Source organism: Phocoena phocoena, chromosome 16 (assembly GCF_963924675.1).
Source record: "Phocoena phocoena chromosome 16, mPhoPho1.1, whole genome shotgun sequence".
NCBI lineage: Eukaryota > Metazoa > Chordata > Mammalia > Artiodactyla > Phocoenidae > Phocoena > Phocoena phocoena.
In genome coordinates, this window is record NC_089234.1 from 72653098 (window position 1) to 72679958 (window position 26861).

Here is a 26861-nt window from a genome sequence, read left to right on the forward strand (position 1 = left end):
TTTTGACTCTAATAAGGATTCGATCTCCCAATAATTTCAAATACTAGGGAATTTTTTAAAAATTCTATAGTCCCTGAGTTTATACCATAAAATGTGCACTTCCCCAAAATGCCCTGCTTACTAACTGACAATGTTCCTAGTACATTTTTTCCAGTGTGTTCTCTATGGTTAAAGGGGAATGGAAGAAAGGGAAAGGGAAGGTGAGGGGGGAGAAGGAAGGGGGAGAAGGGTGGCATGGGAGAGGGGTAGGGGGAGGGGACAAACACCAGACGGTCTTTTATCCAAAATTACATTTCACGCAGGCACTGAACAATGAGGTTATCATCGCCCTAAACTCATTCACGTTAACTCATTGCAAAGATGACAGAAACTTAAGATTAGTGAATCCATACAGCTGCAGTTCTTTAGAAACCAAGATGGACATTATCCAAGAGAAGTGACTGCTGAAGGATTCTGCCTGTTTCCCCCTCCCCCAAAGATGAAACGTTTATTTTATTTTATTTTATTTTATTTTTTGCGGTACACGGGCGTCTCACCATTGTGGCCTCTCCCGTTGCGGAGCACAGGCTCCGGACGCGCAGGCTCAGCGGCCATGGCTCACGGGCCCAGCCGCTCCGCGGCATGTGGGATCTTCCCGGACCGGGGCACGAACCCACGTCCCCTGCATCGGCAGGCAGACTCTCAACCACTGCGCCACCAGGGAAGCCGAAACGTTTATTTTAACTGGGCACCAGAATATAACCTGATCGCAGGGGCAGATAGGGGAAGAGAGCAGAGGAAGACTCCAGGAGTAGTTTACCTCCAAACAGTTCTGCCTCTTTTTCAATCGCAGTCATCATCCAGCCATTGCTTTCTGATCGCATGGTCTCCTTAGTGACTAAATCATGGTATTTCCATGTCGGATGGTGAGATTTTGTTTCCCAAACTCAACCTTAACAACCACCAAGGGAACTTGTTAAATATATGGATTCCCAGTCCCACCCCAGACTTACTGAGCCAGAATCTCTAGAGAAGAATCTTAAGTTTCTAAATGATGTCAAATTCGGGCTGTTGGCTTTTTGCCTTTCTGTCAGGCAAGATCCTACCAGCACATCAACCAAAGGAGCCATACAGCTGCTCTGATAAAGGATTGATGAATTAAAAATTACAGTTTGGACAGGACTACTAGAAGTTTATTTGAAAAACACAGGACTAATTCCAGTAAGGTAAAGAAGGGGACAGACTATGGTAACAGTAGCCATGAAAAACGTTTGTCTAGGCTCAAATATTCAGCCAATAAGCATCATAAACCTAGGAGGTGAAATACAACACAAACAGATGGCTGCATTGCCTCTCTGGCACACTAGGGATCATCTGTATATTCTAAACCTTCACATCACCATGGGATTTAGAATTCAATAATCATCCAAAACATGGCATGAGTCCCTAGATACTTTTATATTCTTTGGTCTCTTGAATAATAATAGTTTGGAATGAAGAAGTCTTAAAAGAAAGACCACTAACTCTTTCCTCTACAACACTGAGAGATAAGGATCAGATGAAAGAGCAAATAATTACCTTCTAAAATTCCCCCTGCCATTTTCATTTTACTTTTACTCAATACGAATTGTAGTCAAACAAACTTCATCTCTGAATTAGACCATTTAGAAAATAATACAGGAATACACATATCAGAGATGTTAGTCAAGATCTGATTATTCAGCAGCTGTGTCTTCAAGTAACAAGGGCAACTCCAGTCAACTCTCAACAGCAATTTCCTCTGAGGAAACCTTTTCATTTTTTTCTTTCTTCCTTGAGCTCCACCTCTCTCTTCTGGCACATTCTGCTCATCATACAGTACTGTGTACATTTATAGCACTTCATAAATAATAAAAAATAAAATGGTGTCTGTAGACCTAGGCCTGGAGGGATCAATTCTTAGGCACAATTCCAAAGGTTAACTTTTAACCATGTGGAAATTATGCTAAATGCCCTCAAATGTAGTGCTGAGATATTCTTATTTTCAAAGCAAAGTATATAATCATAATGTGGAATATAGTTGGCCATTCTGAATGGGTTTAATGTGTCAGTGACTGGAAGCTAAAACACTATCTTCATCTATCCATCTCCGTATTATCTAACATCTCTAAAGTTGTAACCACATTTTAAACTAAAAAAATGAATCAATTCTCAGTTTCTCCTGATAGTGGGGGGAAAACCGTAGCATGGATAATGCAAGAGAGTAAGCCATCCAAAATTATCTGGGATTGTTTTAATATTCATGTTTCCTAGGGGGTTTTCTTTAGGGACCGATCAAATTACATTTTTATTAAGCTAGTAATGAAGCTCATGTCATTCTTTAAGTAAAAATACCTGACAACAGGGAAAGGCTCCAGTTCATGTTCAAGTTCCAATTTACCCAAGTGGCCAGCCAGGGAGTTTTGTACGGCAGCAAACAACCAAATAGGTAGATAGCCCACTAACAGCAGTTTCTCCTTCTGCATAATGAGTATAAAACATCTCAACACACTGAAGATTAACTGAGAATATATCCTATAGCACTTAGCAAATGCAAGGTTTCTACAAAGTTGTGGCATTCCACTTGGAAATTCACCGTTTAGCACATAAGCTTCCCTTTCCCTCGTCACTACGGTCACAAATAAGAAAGTAACAAGATCAGTGTTTCAGTAGGAATTCCAGTCCACTGTCGTCCAGTTAACCACACTCATAACAAGAACTTCAAAATAATTTACATTCCATGTGATGAGTAGCTCTAATAAAATGAGATTAAAAGAAGACAATCTGGATGTAAAGAAACAAGAAAACTGACCACTCTTGTGGTGTTTAGTATCATTTAGCAATAAAAGTCATAGCGAGAAGGGGCAGCAAACACAAAACTCAAGAGCAACAACAAAAAAGCTAGACCACAAGAGATAACGCTCAGCTCACACAATCATCGCGTTTTTAATTGCCTGGTGATATAGTTTTCCATTATCTCCTAGTGACTACATGCATTTTTAATGAAGTATACACAACAAAGTTTCTTGACACTGAGGTTATCCTTGAAAAAGAAAAGCTATCCATAGAAGTATATACTGGCAGATCATTAGAAAATACTATGTAATTTTGGAAGAAATAAGGGTCCTATAATTTCCCTTTCTGACCACCCACACATTAGTGAGTGTCCTCTAGGTTAAAGCAGGGGAAAAGCCAGACAAGGGAAATGCTCAGCCTAAAAGAGTAATCAAGTGTGTTCTTCACTGCATAACAGACAGAGAGGAGAAGAAGCAGTCAAAAAAGGAAATCCAAGTTCCTAGCATATTGGAGGGGAAAACAATCAGCTGTTAAATCTGGTACATAAACAAGAAGCCTAAAGTGTACGCAGTGGGAGTTTATGTGTTGAAAACACATTATTATATGTGGAGACAGTGACCATGACTCATGGCCACCGAATGAATAGTCATCCTTGACATCGTTAAGTTGCCACAATATCATCTATAATAACATTTCTATTACAACAGAATACTTAAAAATATTATTCTGTTGTTGGATAAAAGGTTGTATATTATTTTTCATTATGATAATCCTCCCCAAATATTGCTATTTAACAAATACTTGGGGACAAATATAATAGGGATAAAGGTTGATTTTTCTCCCCAGGAAACCCACAGGAATTCCGCAGTCTCCGTTACCAAAAATTTCTGCATCTCTCAGGATTTACCTTTCTTGGATTTGGCGCCAATCTTCAGTTTTGATGGCCAAGCAATCTGCGTATTTGTTTCCTCCATGATCTGTAGCAAAAAATTAAGAGAAAATTATTGATTCAATTAAGAACTTGTATTTACAGATTTTTTTCCCGGAAAAAAATTATTTTCAAGTCCTTAGGCTCATGTTGATGCAACAAAATGATCTCCTTTTAAAACAATGCAAAAAAAAACCTTGGGGGAAGGAAAGAGATGCATTTTTATAGGCCTTTAATCTATTAGAAATATTCACATATATTTTGTTACTCCCAGCGTTCCTCTCTGTGATGCTCCAGAATTCTAACGTAGAGACAAGACCAAAAAGTACATGAACAAGTAATTAACCCAACTTGTTGCCAAACCATCCAAGATGCTTGTGCTGAATAAAGCAATCACCAACAGATTGCAACACACCAAACATGATCCTTGTAATACAGAACGATGTGGGTTAGGCCTTCCTAAATGAAGCTTTTTTTTTTTTTTCTGGGGGAAAAAAAAATTAGCTTGCTTTGGACACATTTGTGTTTCATTAAAACTGATGAAAAGCCTCTAAACGGGACATCACGTCATAAGGCTGCATTTCCCATCATCTTTCGCCTCTCTAAAATGGCATTTTTGCCACAGTTCTTTCGCAGTTACACGCACCTAATGCTGGCCAGAACGACTTGAGACCCAAACGTGCTGAAGCCCAAGAACAAGTGATTCAGGCGTCTGCAGAGCAAAGGAAGTCGACAGTAAATGTGAGAAAAATGAGTAACCGAGAAAGGCTAATTCTTCTCCACTGTTATCACTTAAATTAGCCTAGTTTAATGTCTACTTTCATACCATGAATATAAAATTCACCCAACAACTGAATAAAAGCAAAGAACTGAACAAATCAGTAGGCAAATGACAGCAACTACCACTTATGGATTTAGAGGTAACTAAACAAATTAATGGTGAAGGCAATGAAACGCATGAACAGCGCAATTAATAAAAAGTACCTCCGTGTTGGTTACGTTCTGGGCACAAGGCTAAATGGTTAACATGTTAACATGCATCATACTTCACTTAATCCCCTTTATCACAGCAGCAAAGGGCTTGCAGCAGATGTTTCGGCCTGTCAGCCCACAGATGCATTCTTATGCAATCCGCCATAAGTTTTTTTTAAATGTGAGCCAACATTTTTAAATATGGGAATTTCACAGAGACATTTCTGTTTCTCTGGAAAACGTGGCAGATTTAGCACCTGGAGCCCACATTCCCACATGGCAACACTTGGCTGGCACTGAGGACCAGATGCCCCCTTTAGTCAGGGTCAAGAGACCCTGGGCTGGCCTCCAACCCCCACTGGGTCTCCCACAATGAGATCAGGAGCCACTTACCATTCTCATCACTGTGTCTGTATTACTCACTGGCCATTTATCATGGTGCCTGCACTGCTGTTTTTCTTAACAGAAATAGCTCCCTACACCCATATCTCTATTAAAAATTGAAAAACAAAAGTGAGGTCTTTACAAATTCGAGGGACTGGCCTGGCCCTGGAGGTTGTTTGCCCCAACTCTCCGGATCTGGGCCCTGCCCCTTCTCCTCCCATCTATGCTGTCCTTGCTCACGTGTTTCATCGTCTTCTCCATGAAATTGCTTAGTTAACTGTAAATCCATATCTTTAGTTTTTATTGGAGTATAGTTGATTAACAACGTTAATTTCTACTGCACAGCAAAGTGAATCAGGTATAAATATATCCACTCATTTTTGGATTCTTTTCCCATGTAGCTGATTACAAAATACTGAATAGAGCTCCCCATGCTATACAGCAGGTCCTTATGAGTTATCTATAGAGAAAGACAAACACCACATGAAGTCACTTCTATGTGGAATCTTAAAAAAAGGTACAAATGAACTTATTTACGAAACAGAAATAGAGTCGCAGATGTAGAAAACAAACTTACGGGTACCAGAGGGAAAGGGGAGAGGAGGGATAAATTGGGAGACTGGGGTTGACACATAAATCCGTATTTTAAAATAAAATAAATTATTATCACCCCCCTCAACTTCCTCGACTGAGGCCATACAGCCTCCCCAGGAAGGCGCCCAGCGGACCCCCTTCAGGGCCCCAGCTGCCCCCTCCCGCTCGGGCACCCTCCCAAGCAGCTCACTGTGTTCGTTTCCCTCCTAACCCTTACCACAGTCTGAAATTCTCCTGTTTTCTGTGTTTACTTGTTTATAGTTTGTCTCTGCAAAATAAAAGCGCTCTACCCTGCACACAGCAAGCGCAGATCTATTTGGGCAAATGAATCTACATACACCCTTAGGAAGTGGATTCCTTTATTCCTCTGCTGCTGGGAAGCAGCAGAGTGGGGATAAAAACCCCAGACTGCTGACAAAAACCGTCCTTTTAACCACCATACTGTACTGAATATAGGGCCTCCATCTTTAAAGAATGTGTATATACACATTTGAAAACATGCTTTAGGATCTGTGCAGACTGACTGGTTTTAAGAACCTACAAATATTTGTCAAAAGTCTCCCTAGGTGCCCCAAGTGCCAGGACCCATAGCAATGAATAAGAAACAATTCCTGGTGTTCACGAGCTTACAGTCAAGTCAGGGACACAGACAGACAAAAAAGGCAACTACCTGACAATGGGGTGGGTGCTGGCACAGGGCCAGCTCACAGAGGTGACTCTGGCTCCTATCATGAAGGTCGGGGTTGGGGGAAGGTTAGTAAAGGGCTCCCCAAAATATAACCTGCAAAGTCACTCAAGTCCTGAAAGCCAAGTTAAAGTAAATTTATGAATGAGTTCATCAGTCACTAAACGAGGGCAGGAAGGCCCATTTAGGAGGGCTTTATCATTGGTCACATTTTATCACCTGTTAGCTCCAGCTACTGTACACATATCCTCACAGTGACTAAAATTAGACTTCGCGTTTTCCTCTAAGGTGACTAAGGCACCTTAAGAGAGAAAATGGGAAATTAAGATCTTACTATTTCTAATGCTATTGGTGGGGAGGCAGAAAGAAAATAATCTATATACTTTTTGTGAATGAAATAATTTGGCCATTTAATCCAGTAAATTACATCAGGTTCCATAACTATAAGACTTAATAAAGAAGCTTCCTTGTCAAACACGATTGGAAGACATAACTTCCTGAAATCTTAATCATCTGGAGAGCTTCCCAGAAACCACCCTGAATATGATCATCTCTTTTTATTAAACAGCAATAGAGGGACTTCTCTGGTGGCACAGTGGTTAAGAATCCACCTGCCAATGCAGGGGACACAGGTTTGATCCGTGGTCCGGGAAGATCCCACATGCCGCAAAGTAACAAAGCCTGTGTGCCACAACTACTGAGCCTGTGCTCTAGAGTTCACGAGCCACAACTACTGAGCCCACGTGCCACAACTACTGAGCCCACGTGCCACAACTACTGAAGCCCACGTGCCACAACTACTGAGCTCGCGTGCCACAACTACTGAAGCCCGCGTGCCTAGAGCCCGTGCTCTGCAACAAGAGAAGCCACCGCGATAAGAAGCCTTTGCGTGGCAAGGAAGAGTAGCCCGTGCTCACCACAACTAGAGAAAGCCCGCGCACAGCAACGAGGACCCAACACAGCCATAAATAAACACCAACAGATGCTCCATAACAGAAAATCACTTGCCACAGAAAATATCCTATTAGCAGGTAACAGCCATCAAGTTGAAATGCCTTCTTTACACACACTCCCTCTAGACCTCACACCAGTCCAGTGTCTCTATTGTGTAGTGAAGTGATGGGGCCCCCCAAAATTACATTCAACCTACCCACATCCACACTGTCTTTGAGAGGAAGAGATAATACCCTAAGCTTAGTATCCTTAATTCTAAAACCAGAGTTCTATCTTCTATACCACATGATCTCTAAAGTCCAATGACCTGCAATAAATGTCAAATTTTTTAGAGAAAAAAAATTATTAGTTATTGGAATTTGGCACCTGGAGCTGACCTTTCCCATATGACTAGGAAAAAAAAAAAAAAGGCAATTCCATTGACTGTGGCCAGCCAAGGCCAACCTCACAAGTCATTCACCAGGCTGCAGTCCCCACACGGAGCTCTGAATGGATGCCTTCTCCGGTATCCCTTTATACGCTCATCACCGTGTTGAATCTAGTCATGAAAGGCAGGTGGCTCGAGAATCAAGGACCAGCTCTGCCGCTTTCTAGCTATCATGTTGGGCAAATTACTTTCAGCAGCCTCACTTTTCTCCTCTGTACAATTAATGACTCACAGAGTTGTCGTGCTTCGCTAAGAAAATATGTGGAAAACCCAAAGCACAGAGCGTGGCACGTATCGATTGCTCGGTAATACCGTTGTTGTGTTCATTCCACATTGATGACCTCTGGCCAGGCACTGTCCTAGACACTAGGGATACAAGAGCAAACAAGACCGGGCTGCCCTCCAGGAGCTCGTGGTCTAGTGAGGAGAATACTAGTTAACCCACCATTAGGTACTGGGTGCCAAGCTGCAGAATGGGGAACGGCAACAAGAGTGTACTGAAGGGATCCTAACCCAGCAGTGTACTGTCAAGAAAAGTTATCTCAAGGAAATGCCTATTAACACTGTGACCTAAAGGAGAAGGAAAAGTTGGCTAGTTGGGGAAAGAGGCGAGAAAGTGACCAAGGCAGAAGAGGAGTGTGTGTGTAGAGAGTTCTAGAAGGAAGGAGAGCAGGTACCCTGGAGGGCTGAGGGGGATTCAGTGCAGCAGAGGCGCTTCGAAGCCCCCTCACACCGCCGAGCCAGGGACCTCGTCGTGTGCTTTCTCCAGCTGCCCATGGCTCCGCACACGGGCATGCACAGTAGAGACTTGAAGACACGACACAAAGTCAGCCAGGACCTGTGCTCCGCTATCACCTGCTACAGGTAAACTCTGAGAACCAGCGGGGTACCTACCCACAGGCAGTCAGACTCCCCATAGGAAGTTATCAGTGAAGCTTTTTAAACCAGCCCCTCTGGTGACTCCAAGTCAGTTCCCACAGCTCAGACATTACACACTGGTCATTGGTTTTCACCTCAGCCAATTACGGGAGCAGCACTAGCAGAAGAGCAGAGTAGCAGTAGGGCGCATGCTCAGGAGGAGGCAGAGGAAGTGCAGTTCTCCCCTGGGGGTGTGGGTGGAGACTGCTCCAGGAATCCCAGGACTGAAGCCGAGTTACTGCAACAGGGGGCTGACACGCATGTCCCCTGGTAGAAGCAGGATACGGGTGGGGGGCGGGGAGTTCAAAAGTCAGAAATCTCGGCAGGCAGCAAGTCCGAGGCTCTGTCTCTACCATGTTATGCTTAAAAAGATGTCCTAAATGGTCATCAAGACAAGTATTGTAGATAGGGGAACTGGAAAAGGTGAGGTCAGGAAGCTTGTGGCTGAAATTAGAGAAGCCACAAAACCTCTCGGAAAAAAATGGCTATCTTACATCTCAAAAAAAAAGAAAAAAAAATCCTAAAGTGAGTTCCATCGAGTTTTTTTTTTTTACTCTTATCATGGCCCCTGTTTCCACCTTCACAAAACCAAAGCTTAAACAACAAACTACTAATTTTGAATCATGCTCTATAAACATCAAATCACACCTTAATATTTTAAATACTTGTTTTAACTCATAATTCTGGATGTTGTAACCTTAATAAAGCAGCTAATGAATGGAGGTCAGAGATAAAGCTAGGATTTCTCCTAGAGGCAAAAAAAAAAAAAAAAAAAAAAGAGCTAGAAAGCTTACAGGTGAATTCTACATGTTGTTAAAAAGATGTCCCAGGGCTACCAGACGACCCTGACCTAAAGGCTTTCTTTCCTTTTCACAGAGGCCATGTCCTTGAGTTGAACAAAAGCTTAGGTGGGGACACAAGTCATGTCAAAGTCGCTGAGAAGACTGGGCTGTGGATGTAACAAGTTCTTAGTGCATCTAAAGGGTCAGCACGTTGGGAAAGGAGATGAACAGAAGCGACTGTCACAGGAGCTGCGGGCAATCTCTCACTGTCTTCAGAAAATCCAGACAGGTTTAAGAGAGAAGTGAGAATTAAAGTGACATTTTTTTGAAAAGCATGGAAACAGGAACACTGGAGCAGTTCATTCTGTGGATCTTATAATGTATGAAAACACTGACACCTTTTCAAAAGGATAATATACACTTCCCACAATCCAATTAATTCCTGCAAAACTTCACAATGAAATCAATTCCCAGAAACCCATGATATGCCCTAATTTTTAAGCAAATCAGGATGATGTCCAAAAACTTCAGTTTGCATTCAAGGAATAATTCAATTAAGTGGCTAACACTGACCAACCCCTCTCCAAAAAGTAAGTTGTTGATGTCCCCCAGTTGTGTGACATTTGAATTGAAATTTGGGAAACATGCTTAAAATGAACTAGTGCTTCCTTGTGAAACAAAATCTATAAATACTCTGATGTCAGTTAAGCTTGGAATGCCTAGGTATACAAAGCCACAAAACCTCTGAGAAGGAAATGACTATCCTCGGTCTTAGGAAAAAAGAAACCTAAAGTGAGTCCCAGCTAGTGTTTTTTTCCTAAATTGTATTATTGTTCTGGCATCCACCTTCACAAAAATCAAAGCCTAAAGAACAAATATCTGATGTTGAGTCATTTTCAATGAACATTAAATGATACCTTGAATATTTTTAAAGACTTGCTCTAACTCATAATTCTGGATGCTGTATGTTTATAGCACCTCAAATAGGTCAGTGTCAACTTCTGGACAGCTTCACTCTCAAAAGAATCTCTTCTCAGTCCTACCGATTTCTGCTAGGCTTCTTTAGCTGCTCTCATAATAGGCAGCAATTCTACAGGTCATAAGGAGAGAGGAGATTTTGGAGGAGTTCATCTAAAAATATAATTATTGGAAAAATAACTTTTAAATTTCTGTTGTTAGGCTTACTGTACTCATTACTTACAGGGGACTAATTATTAAAATGTAACCTAATTCTTATGCTAATCTCAGATATAATGAATTGCAAATACTTATATTAACAAGAGTATGTGACCTAAGAATACCAATTTTGAAATATATGAAGCAATTAAAATTAAGATTGTGGATATTAGGCAGAATACCTATTTTTATAGTTTATCTTTAAAGGGTACTTCATCATGAAAAATCTGACCAAGACAGAAGCTGATAATAGCTTTGGAAACTAAAGAGCCATCTTAACATTCTAATTCATATTTGCTTTTCATAAACAGGGAGTAGTTTCCTTGATCAAAGAGTAACAACATTGCTTCTTATATTAAAAAGGTACCTAATAAACATGGAATCATATATTCTTATTTTGGTTTTAGTTTCTGTGGAGTAAGGGAGGGAAAGAAGGAAAGGAGGGTAATGTTTATATAAGCTGGAATATAGAAGCTTTTTTTTTTTTTTTTGCGGTACACAGGCCTCTCACTGCTGTGGCCTCTCCTGTTGTGGAGCACAGGCTCCGGACGCGCAGGCTCAGCGGCCATGGCTCACGGGCCCAGCCGCTCTGCGGCACGTGGGATCCCCCCGGACCAGAGCACGAATCCACGTCCCCTGCATCGGCAGGCGGACTCTCAACCGCTGCGCCACCAGGGAAGCCCAGACACTTTTTTCTGATTGGAAGAAACTTCTATCAGCTATTGAAAAAAATTATCACATATTTACATGGAATCATTTAAATAATTTCACTGTCCTTAAATAACCTGCCAAAATTAGAATAAAATAAACAAGCATAACTTAAATTACACATGTAGTTTCACTCATGATAAAAATAATTTCCATTTATATTCCTCAATGCTCAAGTCATAGTAGATTTTTTCCATCTCCCACAAATTCCAGATTAGCACACCATGTGGAAAGAGACCATATCTATGAATGCTCACTATACTACAACATTCTGAAAGTCTGCAGCAATTACAGGATAATATCTTACAGATGAAGGAAACCTTTGCCAAACCAACAACATTCTACTAATGTGCTTATTTCACCAAATTCTTCAATCCAGACGTAAAGTTAAAAATCCACAGGTAAGTAATCAGCATGTCAGATCAACCTGAAACAAGTCTATTTATGCTGACTTTACTTGAAATATTTATTCTTGGACCAGGAAAAGAATGCTCGACATTTATACTCTAAACTACTGAAAATTCATCATTCAAAATGCCTACCAGCTGGGCGCCATCTGCAGCCTGCTTCTCCAAGAACCCAACTCTTGTGCGCTCTATTTTCCTTGTAACAATCGAGAAATAAGGTCTATCTTCAGGGAGGAAGCTGTTTCAAGGTGCTTCACATACTGATGGATTAGGAGTCAATTTGCTGAACTTCACCATGAGGGGAGCAAGGCGAGAAAAGAGCAACTAGAAGACACTGAAAAGTGGAGATGGGAAAGTAGTGAACTTCTCACAGGAGGGGGTGTCTAAAAGCTGAGGATACTGATTTTGCTGAGACATTAGAGGCCTCTGATGTATTTCATTTTAAATCCAAGAAATGCATCTCAGTGATTTGGTTATTCATCGTTGTCAGAACAACTGCTCACATTTGCCTGATGTTCACGTACACTTACCATGTACTCACAACAATCTTGTAAACCTTTTTTTATAGATAAGGAAATCAGGATTCAAAGAGGTTAAGCGGCAGATAGCATGTGGCAAAGCCCCGCTAGATGATTAGTCACGTGACTCCCCAGGCAAGGGCAATTTCTGCCTCACTTGGCTTACGAAGGAAGGGAAGGCACCACATACTCATGGGGAGATGGCTCCAGAACTCTGCCATGAACACTGAAGTGCTCACCAGCAGCAGAGTGGCTGCCCCTCAACATTCCAATTAACTAATGACAGAGTGACCCTATCCCCACCCCAAGCACATATGGAGAATGTGGGAAGCATTTTGGTTGTCACAGTGACACAAAAGAGGGCCACACTGGCACTCAGTGGCCAGCACTACAGATGCTGTACTTCCCACAAAGGGCAGGAAAATCCACTCAAGGTATCCATAGAGACAGTCCGGGCTTTGCAAAGTTTTGATACGCATGGATTTTAGTTACCACAGCTCAGTTCAACACCACCAATTCCCCAATATTACATTCCAGTTACCAAATTCTATTAATTGTGATTGTCAGTAGTTGCATCAAATAGAAATTCCACTGCCAGCTCTTCAGTGCACAAATCACTTCATATATAACAGATGCTCATGTCGATCAGCGATCAGTCATGTTGCGTCTTTCAAAGTCTGTCTCCGGTTACTCATGGGACGTCTGTAATCAGTTCATGCATAGACACCAAAGCAAGGAATTGTGCTGACTTCCTGTCTTCCAGTGATAAAACCAAGCGACATGAAAATGGATAACCCAAAGTGAAAGTTGGCCAACGAAGATGGAAGTACAGCAAAGAAATAAAAAGTTAAACTGCTGGACTTGGAATTTGAATCCAATGTCAGTGGGTGTAGAATCAATAGCTGAGGGCTTCCCTGGTGGCGCAGGGGTTAAGAATCCGCTTGCCAATGCAGGGGACATTCGAGCCCTGGTCCGAGAAGATCCCACATGCTGTGGAGCAACTAAGCCCGTGCGCCACAACTACTGAGTCTGCCCTCTAGAGCCCATGCGCCACAACTACTGAGCCCATGCACCACAACTACTGAAGCCCACGCACCTGGAGCACCGTGCTCTGCAACAAGAGAAGCCACCGCAATGAGACGTCTGCACACCGCAATGAAGAGTAAGTAGCCCCTGCTCGCCAAAACTAGAGAAAGCCCGCGCAGCAACGAAGACCCAATGCAGCCAAAAATAAATAAATTAAATTAAAAAGAATCAACAGGTGACAGCGGGAATAATGTGTGAGACTCTGAATACACAGCCAGAGGAACTTAGTGAAGACAAAGGTATTGAAATTAAAAAATGAAAGCTGTAGTCACAAAAAGGATGAAGATGTCCCAGGGGAGGTGATGCCAGCACAATAACTCACATTAAAACAACTCTGGGAGACATTTCACAACTTTCAAAGTACAAAAGATGAAATGTTGGAATTTGATACAGACTTATGATGCTGACAATTCAAGGCACAGAAAAGATGCTCTCTCCATACTGTAAGTCAGGGGTCCCCAACCCCCGGGCCACGGACCAGTACTGGTCCATGACCTGTTAGGAACCAGGCCGCACAGCAGGTGGTCAGTGGTGGGCGAGCGAGCGAAGCTTCATCTGTATTTACAGCCGCTCCCCATCGCTTGCATTACCACCTGAGCTCCGCCTCCTGTCACATCAGCCACAGCATTAGATTCTCATAGGAGCGTGAACCCTTCCGTGAACTGTGCAGCATGCGAGGGATCTAGGTTGCATGCTCCTTATGAGAATCTAATGCCTGATGATCTGAGGTGGTGATGCTAGCACTGGGGAGTGGCCGCAAACACAGATTATCATTAGCAGAGTGGTCTGACTGCACAGAGACCATAATAAATCAATTGCTTGCAGACTCATATCAAAACCCTCACGGTGAGTGGCAAGTGAAAACAAGCTCAGGGCTCCCACTGATTCTGCACTATGGTGAGGTGTATAATTATTTCATCATATATTACAGTGTAATAATAAGAGAAATAGAGAGCACAATAAATGTAATGCACTTGAATCATCCCGAAACATCCCCCCACCCCCAGTCCGTGGCAAAATTGTCTTCTGTGAAACCGGTCCTTGGTGCCAAAAAGGTTGGAGACTGCTGCTTTAAGTTATACAACAAAAAGAAAGCTAGCGCTGTTGCAACTTGACAAGATTTTTACAAAGAAATGAAACACGTTAATTCTGAATATTTCTAATGTTTAAATATAGTGTTCCGAATAAATATTAATTTTACTGTTTTTTCATTTTCCTATACATTTACAACTGTTAGGAAGAGATTTTTTTTATGTTTTGACAAAAATTTTTAAAGGTTGCATATCATTCCATTTTCCCGTTGATTACTAAAAGGGCTTTGCACAGTTTCAGCTTGCAAGGTCGTTTTTAGGGTCCCACATCACTATGCAAGGTGAAGACTACCTTTTTCACCCCATTGAAAATCACTGATAAGGAGTTTCAAACCGTTCACACTATAGGCAGGTTTAGCTCATTTATTTCAGAAAGTGCAGAGAACACTTACTTATCCATCAAAACCTAGCTCAAATGCGCGCTCCACTGTGAAAACTCCTCCAACTTTCCCAGGCAAATGTCAGCTCTCTCTCTCCCTCCTCGCCCTCACTTTGGTGTGGCAACATTATCGTGCTGCTTTCTTTGCTTAGGTTGCCAATCCCACCGATGAATTGGGCTCCTGGTGACCAACAACTGTATCTTGTTCATTTTTAAACATTAGAATCTAGCACTTAGGATCTCAATAAGCATTGGTAAAGGAATTAGCAGTGATAAGGAAGAGATCATGAAGGGAAAAGGAGACTTTCTTTTTTCCAAACATAGAAAGTATTTTTCCTCCTCATCTTTCATTAATATTTTCTGCACTTATTTTCTCTATTAAGACAGATATTTGACTTCCTGAATCTGCCTTCTTTCTCTTATCATTTTCCTCAGCTTTTTAAAATCACTTTTCTCAGGAAAACCTCCTGCACTGCTTGTGGGAATGTAAGTTGGTACAGCCACTACGGAGAACAGTAGGGAGGTTCCTTAAATAACTAAAAACAGGGCTTCCCTGGTGGCGCAGTGATTGAGAGTCCGCCTGCCAATGCAGGGGACACGGGTTTGTGCCCCTGTCCAGGAAGATCCCACATGCCGCGGAGCGGCTGAGCCCGTGAGCCATGGCCACTGAGCCTGCGCGTCCAGAGCCTGTGCTCCACAACGGGAGAGGCCACAACAGTGAGAGGCCCACGTACTGCGCAAAAAAAAAAAACTAAAAATAGAGTTACCATACAATCCAGCAATCCCACTCCTGGGCATGTATCTGGAAAAGATGAAAACTCTAATTCAAAAACATACACGCACCCCAGTGTTCACAGCAGCACTATTCATAATAGCCAAGACATGGAAGCCCCTTAAGTGTCCACTGACAGAGGAATGGATAAAGAATATGTGGTACATATATATAGTGGAATACTACTCAGCCATTAAAAAGAATGAAGTAGGGCTTCCCTGGTGGCGCAGTGGTTGAGAGTGCGCCTGCCGATGCAGGGGACACGGGTTCGTGCCCCGGTCCGGGAAGATCCCACATGCCGCGGAGCGGCTGGGCCCGTGGGCCATGGCCACTGAGCCTGCGCGTCCAGAGCCTGTGCTCCGCAACAGGAGAGGCCACAACAGTGAGAGGCCTGCGTACCGCAAAAAAAAAAAAAGAAGTAATGCCATTTGCAGCAACATGGATGGACCTAGAGATTATCACACTAAGTGAAGTAAGCCGAAGACAAATATTGTATGATACTGCTTATATGTGGAATCAAAAAAAAGATACAAATGAACTTATTTATGAAATAGATTCACAGACATAAAAAACAGACTTGTGGTTGTCAAGGGAGGGGGGCGGGGGAGGGAAGGGTTGGGAGTTTGGGGTTAGCAGATGCAAACTGGTATATATATAGAATGGATAAACAACAAGGTCCTAATGCATAGCACAGGGAACGATAATCAATATGCCCTGTGGTAAACCATAATGGGAAAGAATATGAAAAAGAATGTGTATATATATATATATATATATATATATATATATGTATTAAAAACTGGGTCACTTTGCTGTACAACAGAAATTAACACAACACTGTAAATCAACTATACTTCAATAAAATAAACTTTAAAAAAATTTAAGTAAATAAATAATAAAATTCAATCAAAAACAACAACAAAAGACGACTTTCCAATTATACAACACATGGTACAGCACAGAGTGCAGCCATTCCATCTACAAAGTCTCCTTTAACTCATCCAAAGCATGGCGTTTTTGAAGAGTATGCTTATAGAATAAATGAACTGAGTGAATAGTCATTAAATGAAAGTAAACACTAAATCACTGACAAGATGCATTCTCCCAGGGGATATCTGCATTATAATAAACAAACTCTCCGGCCACAATGTCTGAGGTGGCAGGGTAAGTACAGTGTGTGGCAAGTTGGGCCAAGTGTAGGTGGGAAGTTCTGTCATTTCTGTTCCAGCCTATGGTTGGCACAGGCTTGGGGGGACAGGTCACACCCACCCATTTTAAAATAGGATTTCTAATTGTTGGCACCTATTTCAATAATGTAAAAAACACTCTGTGGGCAAAAAAAAAAAAAAGCATGGTTCCCACTTCCCCAATCTGTGCTCCAAACCAACGAAAATTTTCATGGGGTATGAGTGGGTTATTCACAATCACCTATAATGTTAGTGAAAAACCAGTTTCTTGGTTCCCCTGGAACATAAGGACTTGTGATTCTTAATGCTACTCCATTCTCCAAGTATCACTTTATTATAATTCCTCAGAAAGATGAACCAGGTCTCTACCTGACATCAGGAGTAACTATAAAGAGATTTATTAAACTTGAACTATCAGAGTATAACGTTTGTGTAACTTGAGTGAAACAGTACATAAATTGGTGGGAAATGTAATACTATTGATATCTTTAATAAAATCAAGTTACCAACCTTTGATTGCTAATTTTCTAGCCTCTGATTTTTCATATGCCTAGTGACTCCAGTTACATGAATCCACTTTTATGCTTTTTTAGGCAATACATTTTACCACCCAGTTCATCTTAATCTTCTCAAAGTCAACAATCTTACTTAGATCAGTAATCCCCAATGGCATTGATGTTGATGAGGAATAACAGATCAGCACAACAGCAGCTCTATAATGGCATCCCTGAGACATTAAAAAGAGATAAAATTCCATGCAGGCTATGCTACTGCAACAACTCCAAATGGAGTGTGTTCAGGAGGTGAACACAACAAAACTTGATTCCTCTCTAATGTTAAATGGCCTGCATGAGTCGGCAAGGGGCCTGGCTCTACACACTTAGGGACCCAAGCTAGATGGAGGCCCTTGCATTTTACAGTCACCCATCTGGAATCCATGGCCTCCTCAGTCTCCCTTTGGGAGAAAAACAGGAAGAATCCTGCATCACTCTTTTACTGCCTTGGCCTAGAAGAGAAACACACTACCTCCCCCCACAGCCCATTGGCCATGACTACATATGTATCTCTGCCAACTCAAAGGGATCAGGGACATGCAAGGGGCAATCAGAATATTTGGTGGGCACGACTGCCTCTGCCAGATAGTTCCTTAAAAGCTTCAACATCAGTTAGCTGAAGAACTTATTCTGAAGTAAAACCTCCCACTGCTCTTTCTTTTTGGAATCCAGACTCATACACATAGCCTTTTAAGCTCTCTCTACCTGGATATCTCACTAGCTCCTCAGACATGTTTAAACTGAGCACAATCTTCTCCGTGCAACTTGACACTGTACGTTGTCTACCCAGGATCCAAAATCAACCCAATTATGTAAGAGTGATGCCACTCCCATTGCCAGGGGTTAGTTTAAAAACAGTCATGTTAAAACTCAACAACAAAGAAACAAACAACTTCATCCAAAAATGGGCAAAGAACTCGAAAATACATTTCTCCAACAAAGATATATAAATGGCTAATAAGCACATGAAAAGATACTCAACATCAGTGATCGTTAGGGAAATGCAAATCAAAAGTACAATGAGATACCACCTCATACCCATTAGGATAGCTACTATCAAAAAAACAAAAAACACAGGAAGGTAAGAAGTGTTGGCAAGGATGTGGGTAAAATGGAACCTTCATGCACTACCGGTGAGAATGTAAAATGGTACAGCTGCTGTGGAAAACACTATGGTAGCTCCTCAAAAACGTAAAAACAGAATTAACACTTCTGGGTATATATCCAAAAGAACTGAAGTCAGGGTCTCAAAGAGATATGTGTACAACTATCAACCATGTTCATAGCAGCACTATTCAAAGTAGCTAAAATGTGGAAGCAACCCAAGTGTCCATCATAGAATGAATAGATAAGCAAAATGTGGTTTATACATACAATGGAATATTATCCAGTCTTAAAAAGGAAGGAAATTCTAACATATGCTACAATATGGGTGAACCTTGAAAACATAACACTAGGTGAAATAAGTCAGTCACAAAAATACAAATACTGTGTGATTCTATGTATGTGAGAAAAGTAGAGTCAAAATTAGAGAGGCACAAAGTAGAATGGTGGTTTCCAGGCACTATGGGGAGAAAGCAATGGGGAGTTATTGTTTCAGTTGTATAAGATGAAAAAATAACTATGGACATGGATGGTGGTGATGAGTGAACGACATTAATGAATGTACAATTAAAAATGGTTAAAATGAAGTGATGTCAGCATCACGGCGGCATGAGACACTCCCTTGTCTCTCCCCTTTAATCTACAGCTAGTGAAACATCCATAACTCAAACAAAGGTTCCTCTGCCCAACACACCAGGATGCCAGAGACTTCCACACATCTGTACACCTATAGGTGGGTGGGTTGGAACACATGGAGGAGGTGGAACCAGGGGAACAGCAGAGGCAGTGACCATGATCCTGGCCCCCCAGCCATGGCAGCTGAGCCTGCAATCCCAGAGAACCTAGTAGCAGGAGGGGAAGCAGGGTACATGGCCCTGGCCTCCCAGCTGCAACAGCACCTGCAGACAGGGGACTGGGCAGCAGCAGCAGCAGGACCTGTGACTCTGGTTCTTCCAGCTGCTGCAGTGCCCACGTCTCCAGCCCCCCTCCCACTCATAGCAACAGTGCCCATGAACCCAAGAGCCCTGGATATAGCAGAGGCACCCAACTCATCTCCCCATCCTTCCTAGTTGCCCTGCCACAGCAGCTGCCTGCAACACAGGCGACCCTAGACATGGTGGTGACACCCACCATCCCAGCGTTCCCAGCAGTGACACCAGCAGCAGCAAGGCACCACCAACCCCAAAGGCACAAGCAGTGACAATAAGGGCCCCGGGAAACACACCTGACAGACAGGCAGTGGAGGATGGAAAGTGCCAATTCTCAAATATAGCCAGAGGCAGCTCAGGTAAGAGAAATCCAAAACTTGTAATATAGCACCACCTACTGAAAAACAAAAGAAAAGCCTCTAATTACCAACCTGCTGAATTGTCAGAATCAAATGAAAAAAGCTTTACCTAAAGGAGAAAGGTGTTTGCTACTTCAAAAGTGCCAGCAGAACTCACCGAGCACCATGAGAAACCATAGCAACATAGTACCACACACACACAAAAATGACAATTCTCCAAAACTCAAAGTCATCAAATACTGCAATGTAAATGACAGACAATTCAAAATAGCTGTCATGAAGACACTCAGTGAGCTATAAGAAAAATCAGAAAGGCAGTTCAATGAGCTCAGGAATAAAATTAATGAACAGAAACAATACTTTGCCAAAGACTGAAACTGGAAAATTTTAAAGAACCAAACAAATTCTGGAGCTGAAGAACTCAATAAATGACATTTTTTCAATGCATTAGAAAGCACTGGAGGGACTTCCCTGGTGGTCCAGTGGTTAAGACTCCTCACTTCCACTGCAGAGGGCATGGGTTCAATCCTGGTTGGGGAACTAAGATCCCACATGCCACATGACACAGTCAGGAAAAAAAAAAAAAGAAGAAAAGAAAGCACTGGAAACAGAGCAGACCATATGAGAGACAGAATTAGTGAACTTGAATATACAAATCTAGAAATGACTCAGGAGAGCTATGGTTTCTTAAAATGAGGAAATTCTAAAACTATCCATTAGGAAGGGCAAGACGTGTTGGAAAGGCAAAATAAGGATAATGGTATCTGAGAAGGAGAAGGGAGCAGAGAGTTTATTTAAAGAAATAATAGCTGAGACCTTCCCAAATCTGGGGAAGAAACTAGATATGAAGCCAATGAAACCAAAAGAATATCTAAATCTGTTGACGCAAAAAGACCTTCACCAAGACACACTATATTAAAACCGTCAAAAGTCAATGACAAAGAATGAATTTTAACAGCAGCCAGGAAGAAAAAGACAGCAACCTACAAAGAATCCCCATTAGGCTATCAGCAGATTTCTCATCAGAAACTCTACAAGCCAAGAGACAGGAGAATGACATACTCAAAATACTCAAAGATAAAATACTGTCAGCCAAGAATATTCTATCCAGCAAAGTTATCCGTCAGATTTTTAGGAGAAATAAAGGCTTTCTCAGTAAACATACTTTGAGGGAGTTCATTACCACTAGACCTGCCTTACAAGAAATGTTGAAAGGAGCTCTTCTACCTGAAATGATAAGGCAAAAGTACACAAAACTGAGTAAGGTAATAATCAGAAAGGAAAAATCAGAAAAGTTCAACTCTATGTCAGAGTAGGTTGTTAATTATAACATGAAGGTTAAAGGGGGAAAAAGCAGGAAAAAAAAAACTATAGCTATTCAATTTGGTAACAAACTCACAACATAAAAAGGGAGAACTTGCAACAACAAAATCATAAAAAGAAAGAACAGAACCCCTAGATGTAAATGAAGATAAGATGCTATCTCTAGCATCAGCATAAAAAGGACTATTTTAGCTTTGAGACACTGCGTACCAATCTCACAATAACCACAAAAATAAATCTAGAGCAGAGACATGAAACATAAAAGAGAAAACTGAGAAAAACATTATAGAAAACTGCCAAACTAAAATGGTAGACAGAAACACAAGGAAAAAGAAAAAAAGGAGAAATAGAGCAACCAGAAAACAAAAGATAAAATGGCAGTACTAAGTTCTTATTTATCAATAATCACCCTAAATGTAAATTGATTGAATTCACCAATACAAAGAGACAAGTGACTGGGTGGATTTAAAACAACACCAAACCATATGCGGCCCCCAGGAGAATCATCTGGGGCTCTAAAGACAACATAGGCACAAAGTAAAGGGATGAAAGATGATACTCCAACCAAATGGCAGCCAAAAGAAAGAGAGCAGAGTCATACTCATATCAGATAAAACAGACTGCAAGCCAAAAAGGGCAACAAGAGACAAAATTGGACATTATATAATAAAAAAAAGGTGACAATCCAACAAAAAGACATAACAGTTAATATATATGAACCTAACTTAAGAGCACCAAAATATATAGAGCAATCATTTACAGATCTAAAGGGGGAAATTGTCAGCAATGCAATAAAGGTAGGGAACTTTGATAACTCCACTTACATCAAGGGATAGATCATCCAGAAAGAAAGTCAACAAGGAAACATCAGCCTTAGATAAAACATTAGACCAAATGGACTTAACAGATTTAAACAGAACAGTCCATCCAAATGCAGCAGAATACACATTCTTCTCAAGTGCATATTCTCAAGGATAGACCATACGTTGGGACACAAAACAATTCTTAATAAATTTAGAAGACTGAAATCATATCAAGCATCTTTTCTGGTCACAGTGATATGAAACTAGAAATCAACTATAAGAAGAAACCTAGAAAAATCACAAATGTGTGGAGACTAAACAATATGCTACTGAACAAATATTGGGCCTATTAAGAAACCAAAGGAAAAATCAAAAAATGCCTGAAGGCAAATGAGAATACCAAAATCTATGGGATGCAGCAAAAGAGGAAGCAAGAGAAAAGTTTACTGCAATACAGGCCCACCTCAAAAAACAAACAAAAATATCACAAATAAACAATCTCATTTTACACCTGAAAGAACTAGAAAAAAAACAAAGCCCAGAATTAGTAGAAGGATAGAAATAATAAATATCAGAGAAGAAATAAGTGAAAAAGAGACTAAAAAGACAATGGAAAAGATCAATGAAACTAAAAGCTGGTTCTTTGAAAAGATAAACAAAATTAACGAACCTTTAGCTACACTAAGAAAAAGAGAGAGACTCTGATAAAGAAAATCAGAAACAAAAGAGGAGAAATTACAACAGATACCCCACAAACACAAAGGATTATAAAAGAATACTATGAACAGCTATATGCCAACAAACTGGACAACCCAGAAGAAATGGATAAATTCTTAGAACCATACCACCTTCCAAGACCAAATTATGAAGGAAAGGAAAATCTGAATAAACCAATCACCAGTAAGGAGATTAAAATAGTAATCAAAAACCTCCCCAAAAACAAAAGTCCAGGACCAGACAGCTCCACAGGTGAATTCTATCAAACATTCATATGAGATTTAATACCTGTCCTTCTCAAACTCTTCCAAAAATTGAAGAGGAGGGAATGCCTCCTAAGTCATTTTACATGATGCCAAAAGCAGACAAAGACAACACACAAAAAAGAAAGTTACAGGCCAATCAATACCTCTGATGAATATAGATGCAAAAATCCTCAACAAAATGACAACAAACCGAATACAACAATACATTAAAAGGATCGTACACCATGATCAAGTGGGATTTACTCCAGGGATGCAAGGATGTTTCAGTAACTGCAAATCATTCAACATGATATATACCACATTAACAAAATAAAGGATAAAAATAATATGATCATCCAAATACATGCATATAATGCATTCAACAAGATTCAATACCCATTTACATTTTAAAAACTCAATGAAATGGGTATAAAAGGAACATATCTCAACATGTATATATGCCATATATGCCAAACCTACAGCTAACATCAAACTCACTGGTGAAAAACTAAGTTATATCAAGAACAAGACACAGATGCCCACTCTCGTCACTCTTATTCAGCAAAGTACCGGAAGTCCTAGCCAGAGCAATTAGGCAATAAAAAGAAATAAAAGGCATCTAAATTGAAAAGGAGGAAGTAAAACTGGCACTATTAGTGGATGACAAGATTTTATACATAGAAAACCATAAAGACTCTACCAGAAAACTACTAGAAACAATACACAAATACAGTAAAGTTCCTGGGTACAAAATCAATATACAAAAATCTGTTGCATTTCTGTATATTAACAATGAACTAGGAGAAAGACAAATTGAGAAAACAATCCCATTTACAATCACAACAAAAAGAATAAAATACCTCAGAATAAATTTAGCCAAGGAGGTGAAAGACCTGTACACTGAAAACTGTAAGACATTATTGAAAGAAACTGAAGATGATACAAGGAAATGGAAAGATAGTCCATGCTCCCTGGATTGGAAAAATTAACATTGTTAAAATGTCTGTATTACCCAAAGTATAATCTACAGACTCAACACAATCTCAACGTTTTTCAAGGGTCTAGGACAAACAATCCTAAAATTTTTATGGAGCCACAGAAAACCCCAAATTGCCAAAGCAATTCTGAGAAAACAGAACAAAGCTGGAGGCAGCACACTCCTTGATTTCAAATTATATGATCACAAAGCCATAGTAATCAAAACACCATGGTTTGGTGGAAAAACAAACACACGGATCAAGCAAGAACTGGGAGCCCAGAAATAAACCCACACGTATATAGACAATGAATTTATGACAAAGGAGCAAAGAAAATACAATGGAGAAAGGAGAGCCTCTTCAATAAATGGTGTTGGAGAAACTGGGCAGCTACATGCAAAAGAATGAAACCAGACCTATCTTACACATACACAAAAATTAACTCAAAATGGATTAAAAATTTGAATGTAACACTTGAAACCATAAAAATCCTATAAGAAAACATAGGCAGTATGCTGTTTGACATCAGTGTTAGGAATATCTTTCTTAGTATGTCTCCTCAGGCAAGGGAAACAAAGCAAAAATAAACAAATGAGACTACATCAAAAAAGCTTCTTCACAACAAAAGAAACCACCAAAAAATGAGAAGATGACCTACCAAATGGAAGAAGATATTTGCAAATCATATCCTCAATATGGGGTTAATATCCAAAATATATAAAGAACTCACACAATTCAACAACAACAACAAAAAAACAGATTGAAAAATGGGCAGAGGATTTGAATAGACATTCTTCCAAAGACAATATACAGATGGCCAACAGGCACATGAAAAGATGTTCAACATCACTAATTATTAGGAAAATGCAAATCAAAACCACAGTGATATATCACCTCATGCCCATCAGAATGGATAGTATCAAAACGGCAAGAAATAGCAAGTGTTGGAGAAGATGTGGAGAAAGGGAACCCTCATACACTGGTGGAGGAATGTAAATTGGTAGCAGCCACTATGGAAAACAATACAGAGATTACTCAAAAAATTAAGAATAGAACTACCATATGATTCAGCTTTTCCACTTCTAGGTATTTATCCAAAGAATATGAAACACTAATTCAAAAAGATAAACTCACCCCTATGTTCATGGTAGCATTACTTACAATAACCAAGATATAGAAACAACCTAAGTGCCCATGGACAGAAGAATGGATAAAGAAGATGCGATATTTATATGCAATGGAATACTACTCAGCCAGAAAAAAGAGAACGTAGTTATCTCCGACAACATGGATGGAGCTTGAGGGTATTATCCTAAGTGAAATAAGTCAGACAGGAAAAGACAAATACCGTAAGATTTCACTTGTATATGGAACATAAAAGAACAAAAACAAAATAAACAAACCAATCTAAACCAAACAAACCACATAGATACAAAGAATAGGTTACTGGTTACCAGAGCAGAAGGGGGTGGGGGGAATGGTGAAATGGCTACAGTGGGTCCACTGTATAGTGACAGACAATTTAAACTTTTGATGGTGAGCATGCTGCAGCATACACAGAAGTCAAAACGAAATGCTGTACACATGAAACTTACATAAAGTTATACACCAATGTTACCTCAAAAAAAGGTTAAGATATTAAATTTTATACCACAATTAATAAAAAGAAGAGTCAGTCATGTAATCTAATTTGGGCCAAAGACAAGTGGGAAGTGGTCTAATGGAAGCTTTTGAGAATGAAGCTTTCAGGCTTTTGTAAGAGAGTTTTCTCTTACAACATTTTCTCTATCCCACTAGATGTGAACAAAGACAAATGGAGCCCGACTCCTATAGGCTGCCACCCGTGACCATGAGGAGGATCAGCTTCCGGATAAAGCCACCCATGTGGAAGGCAGAGCTGAGAGTCAGGGAACATCTGAGCTTTGGATGACATCATGAAGCTTCTTGATCAACCATTCCTGAAGCCCACTTATCTCTGCACTCTTCAGCAACATAAGCCCACACACGTTCATGTGTTCGGAGCCAACCTGTTACTTGAAACTGAAAGCATCCTATCGGATACGCCTTCCAAACCAGGTCCTCCTTCGGACATCCATACTCGACTCCATCTGTTCAAAACCTTATCCCCACCCCTCCCCTCCAGCTCCTCCCTCCCCGCTGCCCATGCCCCCACACTATCATAACCAAGAAGCTGCACAGACCTAGTGATTCTCTCTCTTTCACCACTGGTGGCAGCACTTCCAGCCTTTTCCCCTTCAAGTCATAGGCTCTGATAAGTCCCTCCCCTAATTCAAAAGTCAGCCAGTGCTTATTCATTATCCCTTAAGTTAGGTGCAAACTTCTTGGCCTAGCGTTTAAGACTGTCCATAACCAGGCCTCAACCCACCTTTTTGGTTTTGCTTTTCCTCAGTTTCCTCTACTTTCATCAACACCTCTAGCCACTGTCCTATCCACACCTGATCCCTACAATTTTTTTCCTTTATTCAAACTGTTCTACGGTTTCACTGTCTCCTGCTGCTGATTTTCTACCCGTTGTTCAAGGCGAAACATAAAAGCAACTTCAAGATCCCCTCAATCAGATGTAATCTTTCCCTCCTCAGAGCTGCTGTATTGTCTCTCTTAAACCAGTTATGTGACATTACTATTTTAAAAAATGTTTCAATCCCCTTTTTATAATATACAATCCTTATGGCAAAGTTTGTTTTACTTATACTGAACTTGCCACGTCCTATAAGGCCTAATTATTGGGAAAGCCAGAAACAGCTACCCTCTTGACAAGTCACAGACAGGATACCTGGGAATTTCACTCCAAGAGAGTCATAAACTTCGAGGAGATCAATATACTGTCCTCTGAGGGACCCAAAGGTGGAGTCACTTTCTTTTTATAGGATCATACATCTAATCCAAAGTCCCTGATTCGTATGTCTATAGGAACCAGGAAAGGAACTGTTAACAATGAAGGGGCATAGCGCATGCTTTTAATTCAAATATACGTTCCACAAAAGAAAAAAATAGACATATAAAAGTTATTCATTTCCCCAAAGAAATATACCTTCTCTCATTTTCTTGGAATTCACTGTCTACCCCTC

At 40.7% G+C, this 26861-nt stretch overlaps 1 protein-coding gene across 1 annotated transcript in view; it reads right to left on the reverse strand.

Annotated features, from left to right (window-relative positions):
- The window catches only part of BICC1 (BicC family RNA binding protein 1), a 309662-nt gene that overhangs the window by 125328 nt on the left and 157473 nt on the right, over positions 1-26861 (reverse strand). The window contains exon 3 of the mRNA XM_065894697.1: positions 3701-3770. Coding sequence (XP_065750769.1) covers positions 3701-3770 — 70 coding nt within the window. The remainder of the gene's footprint in view (positions 1-3700; positions 3771-26861) is intronic.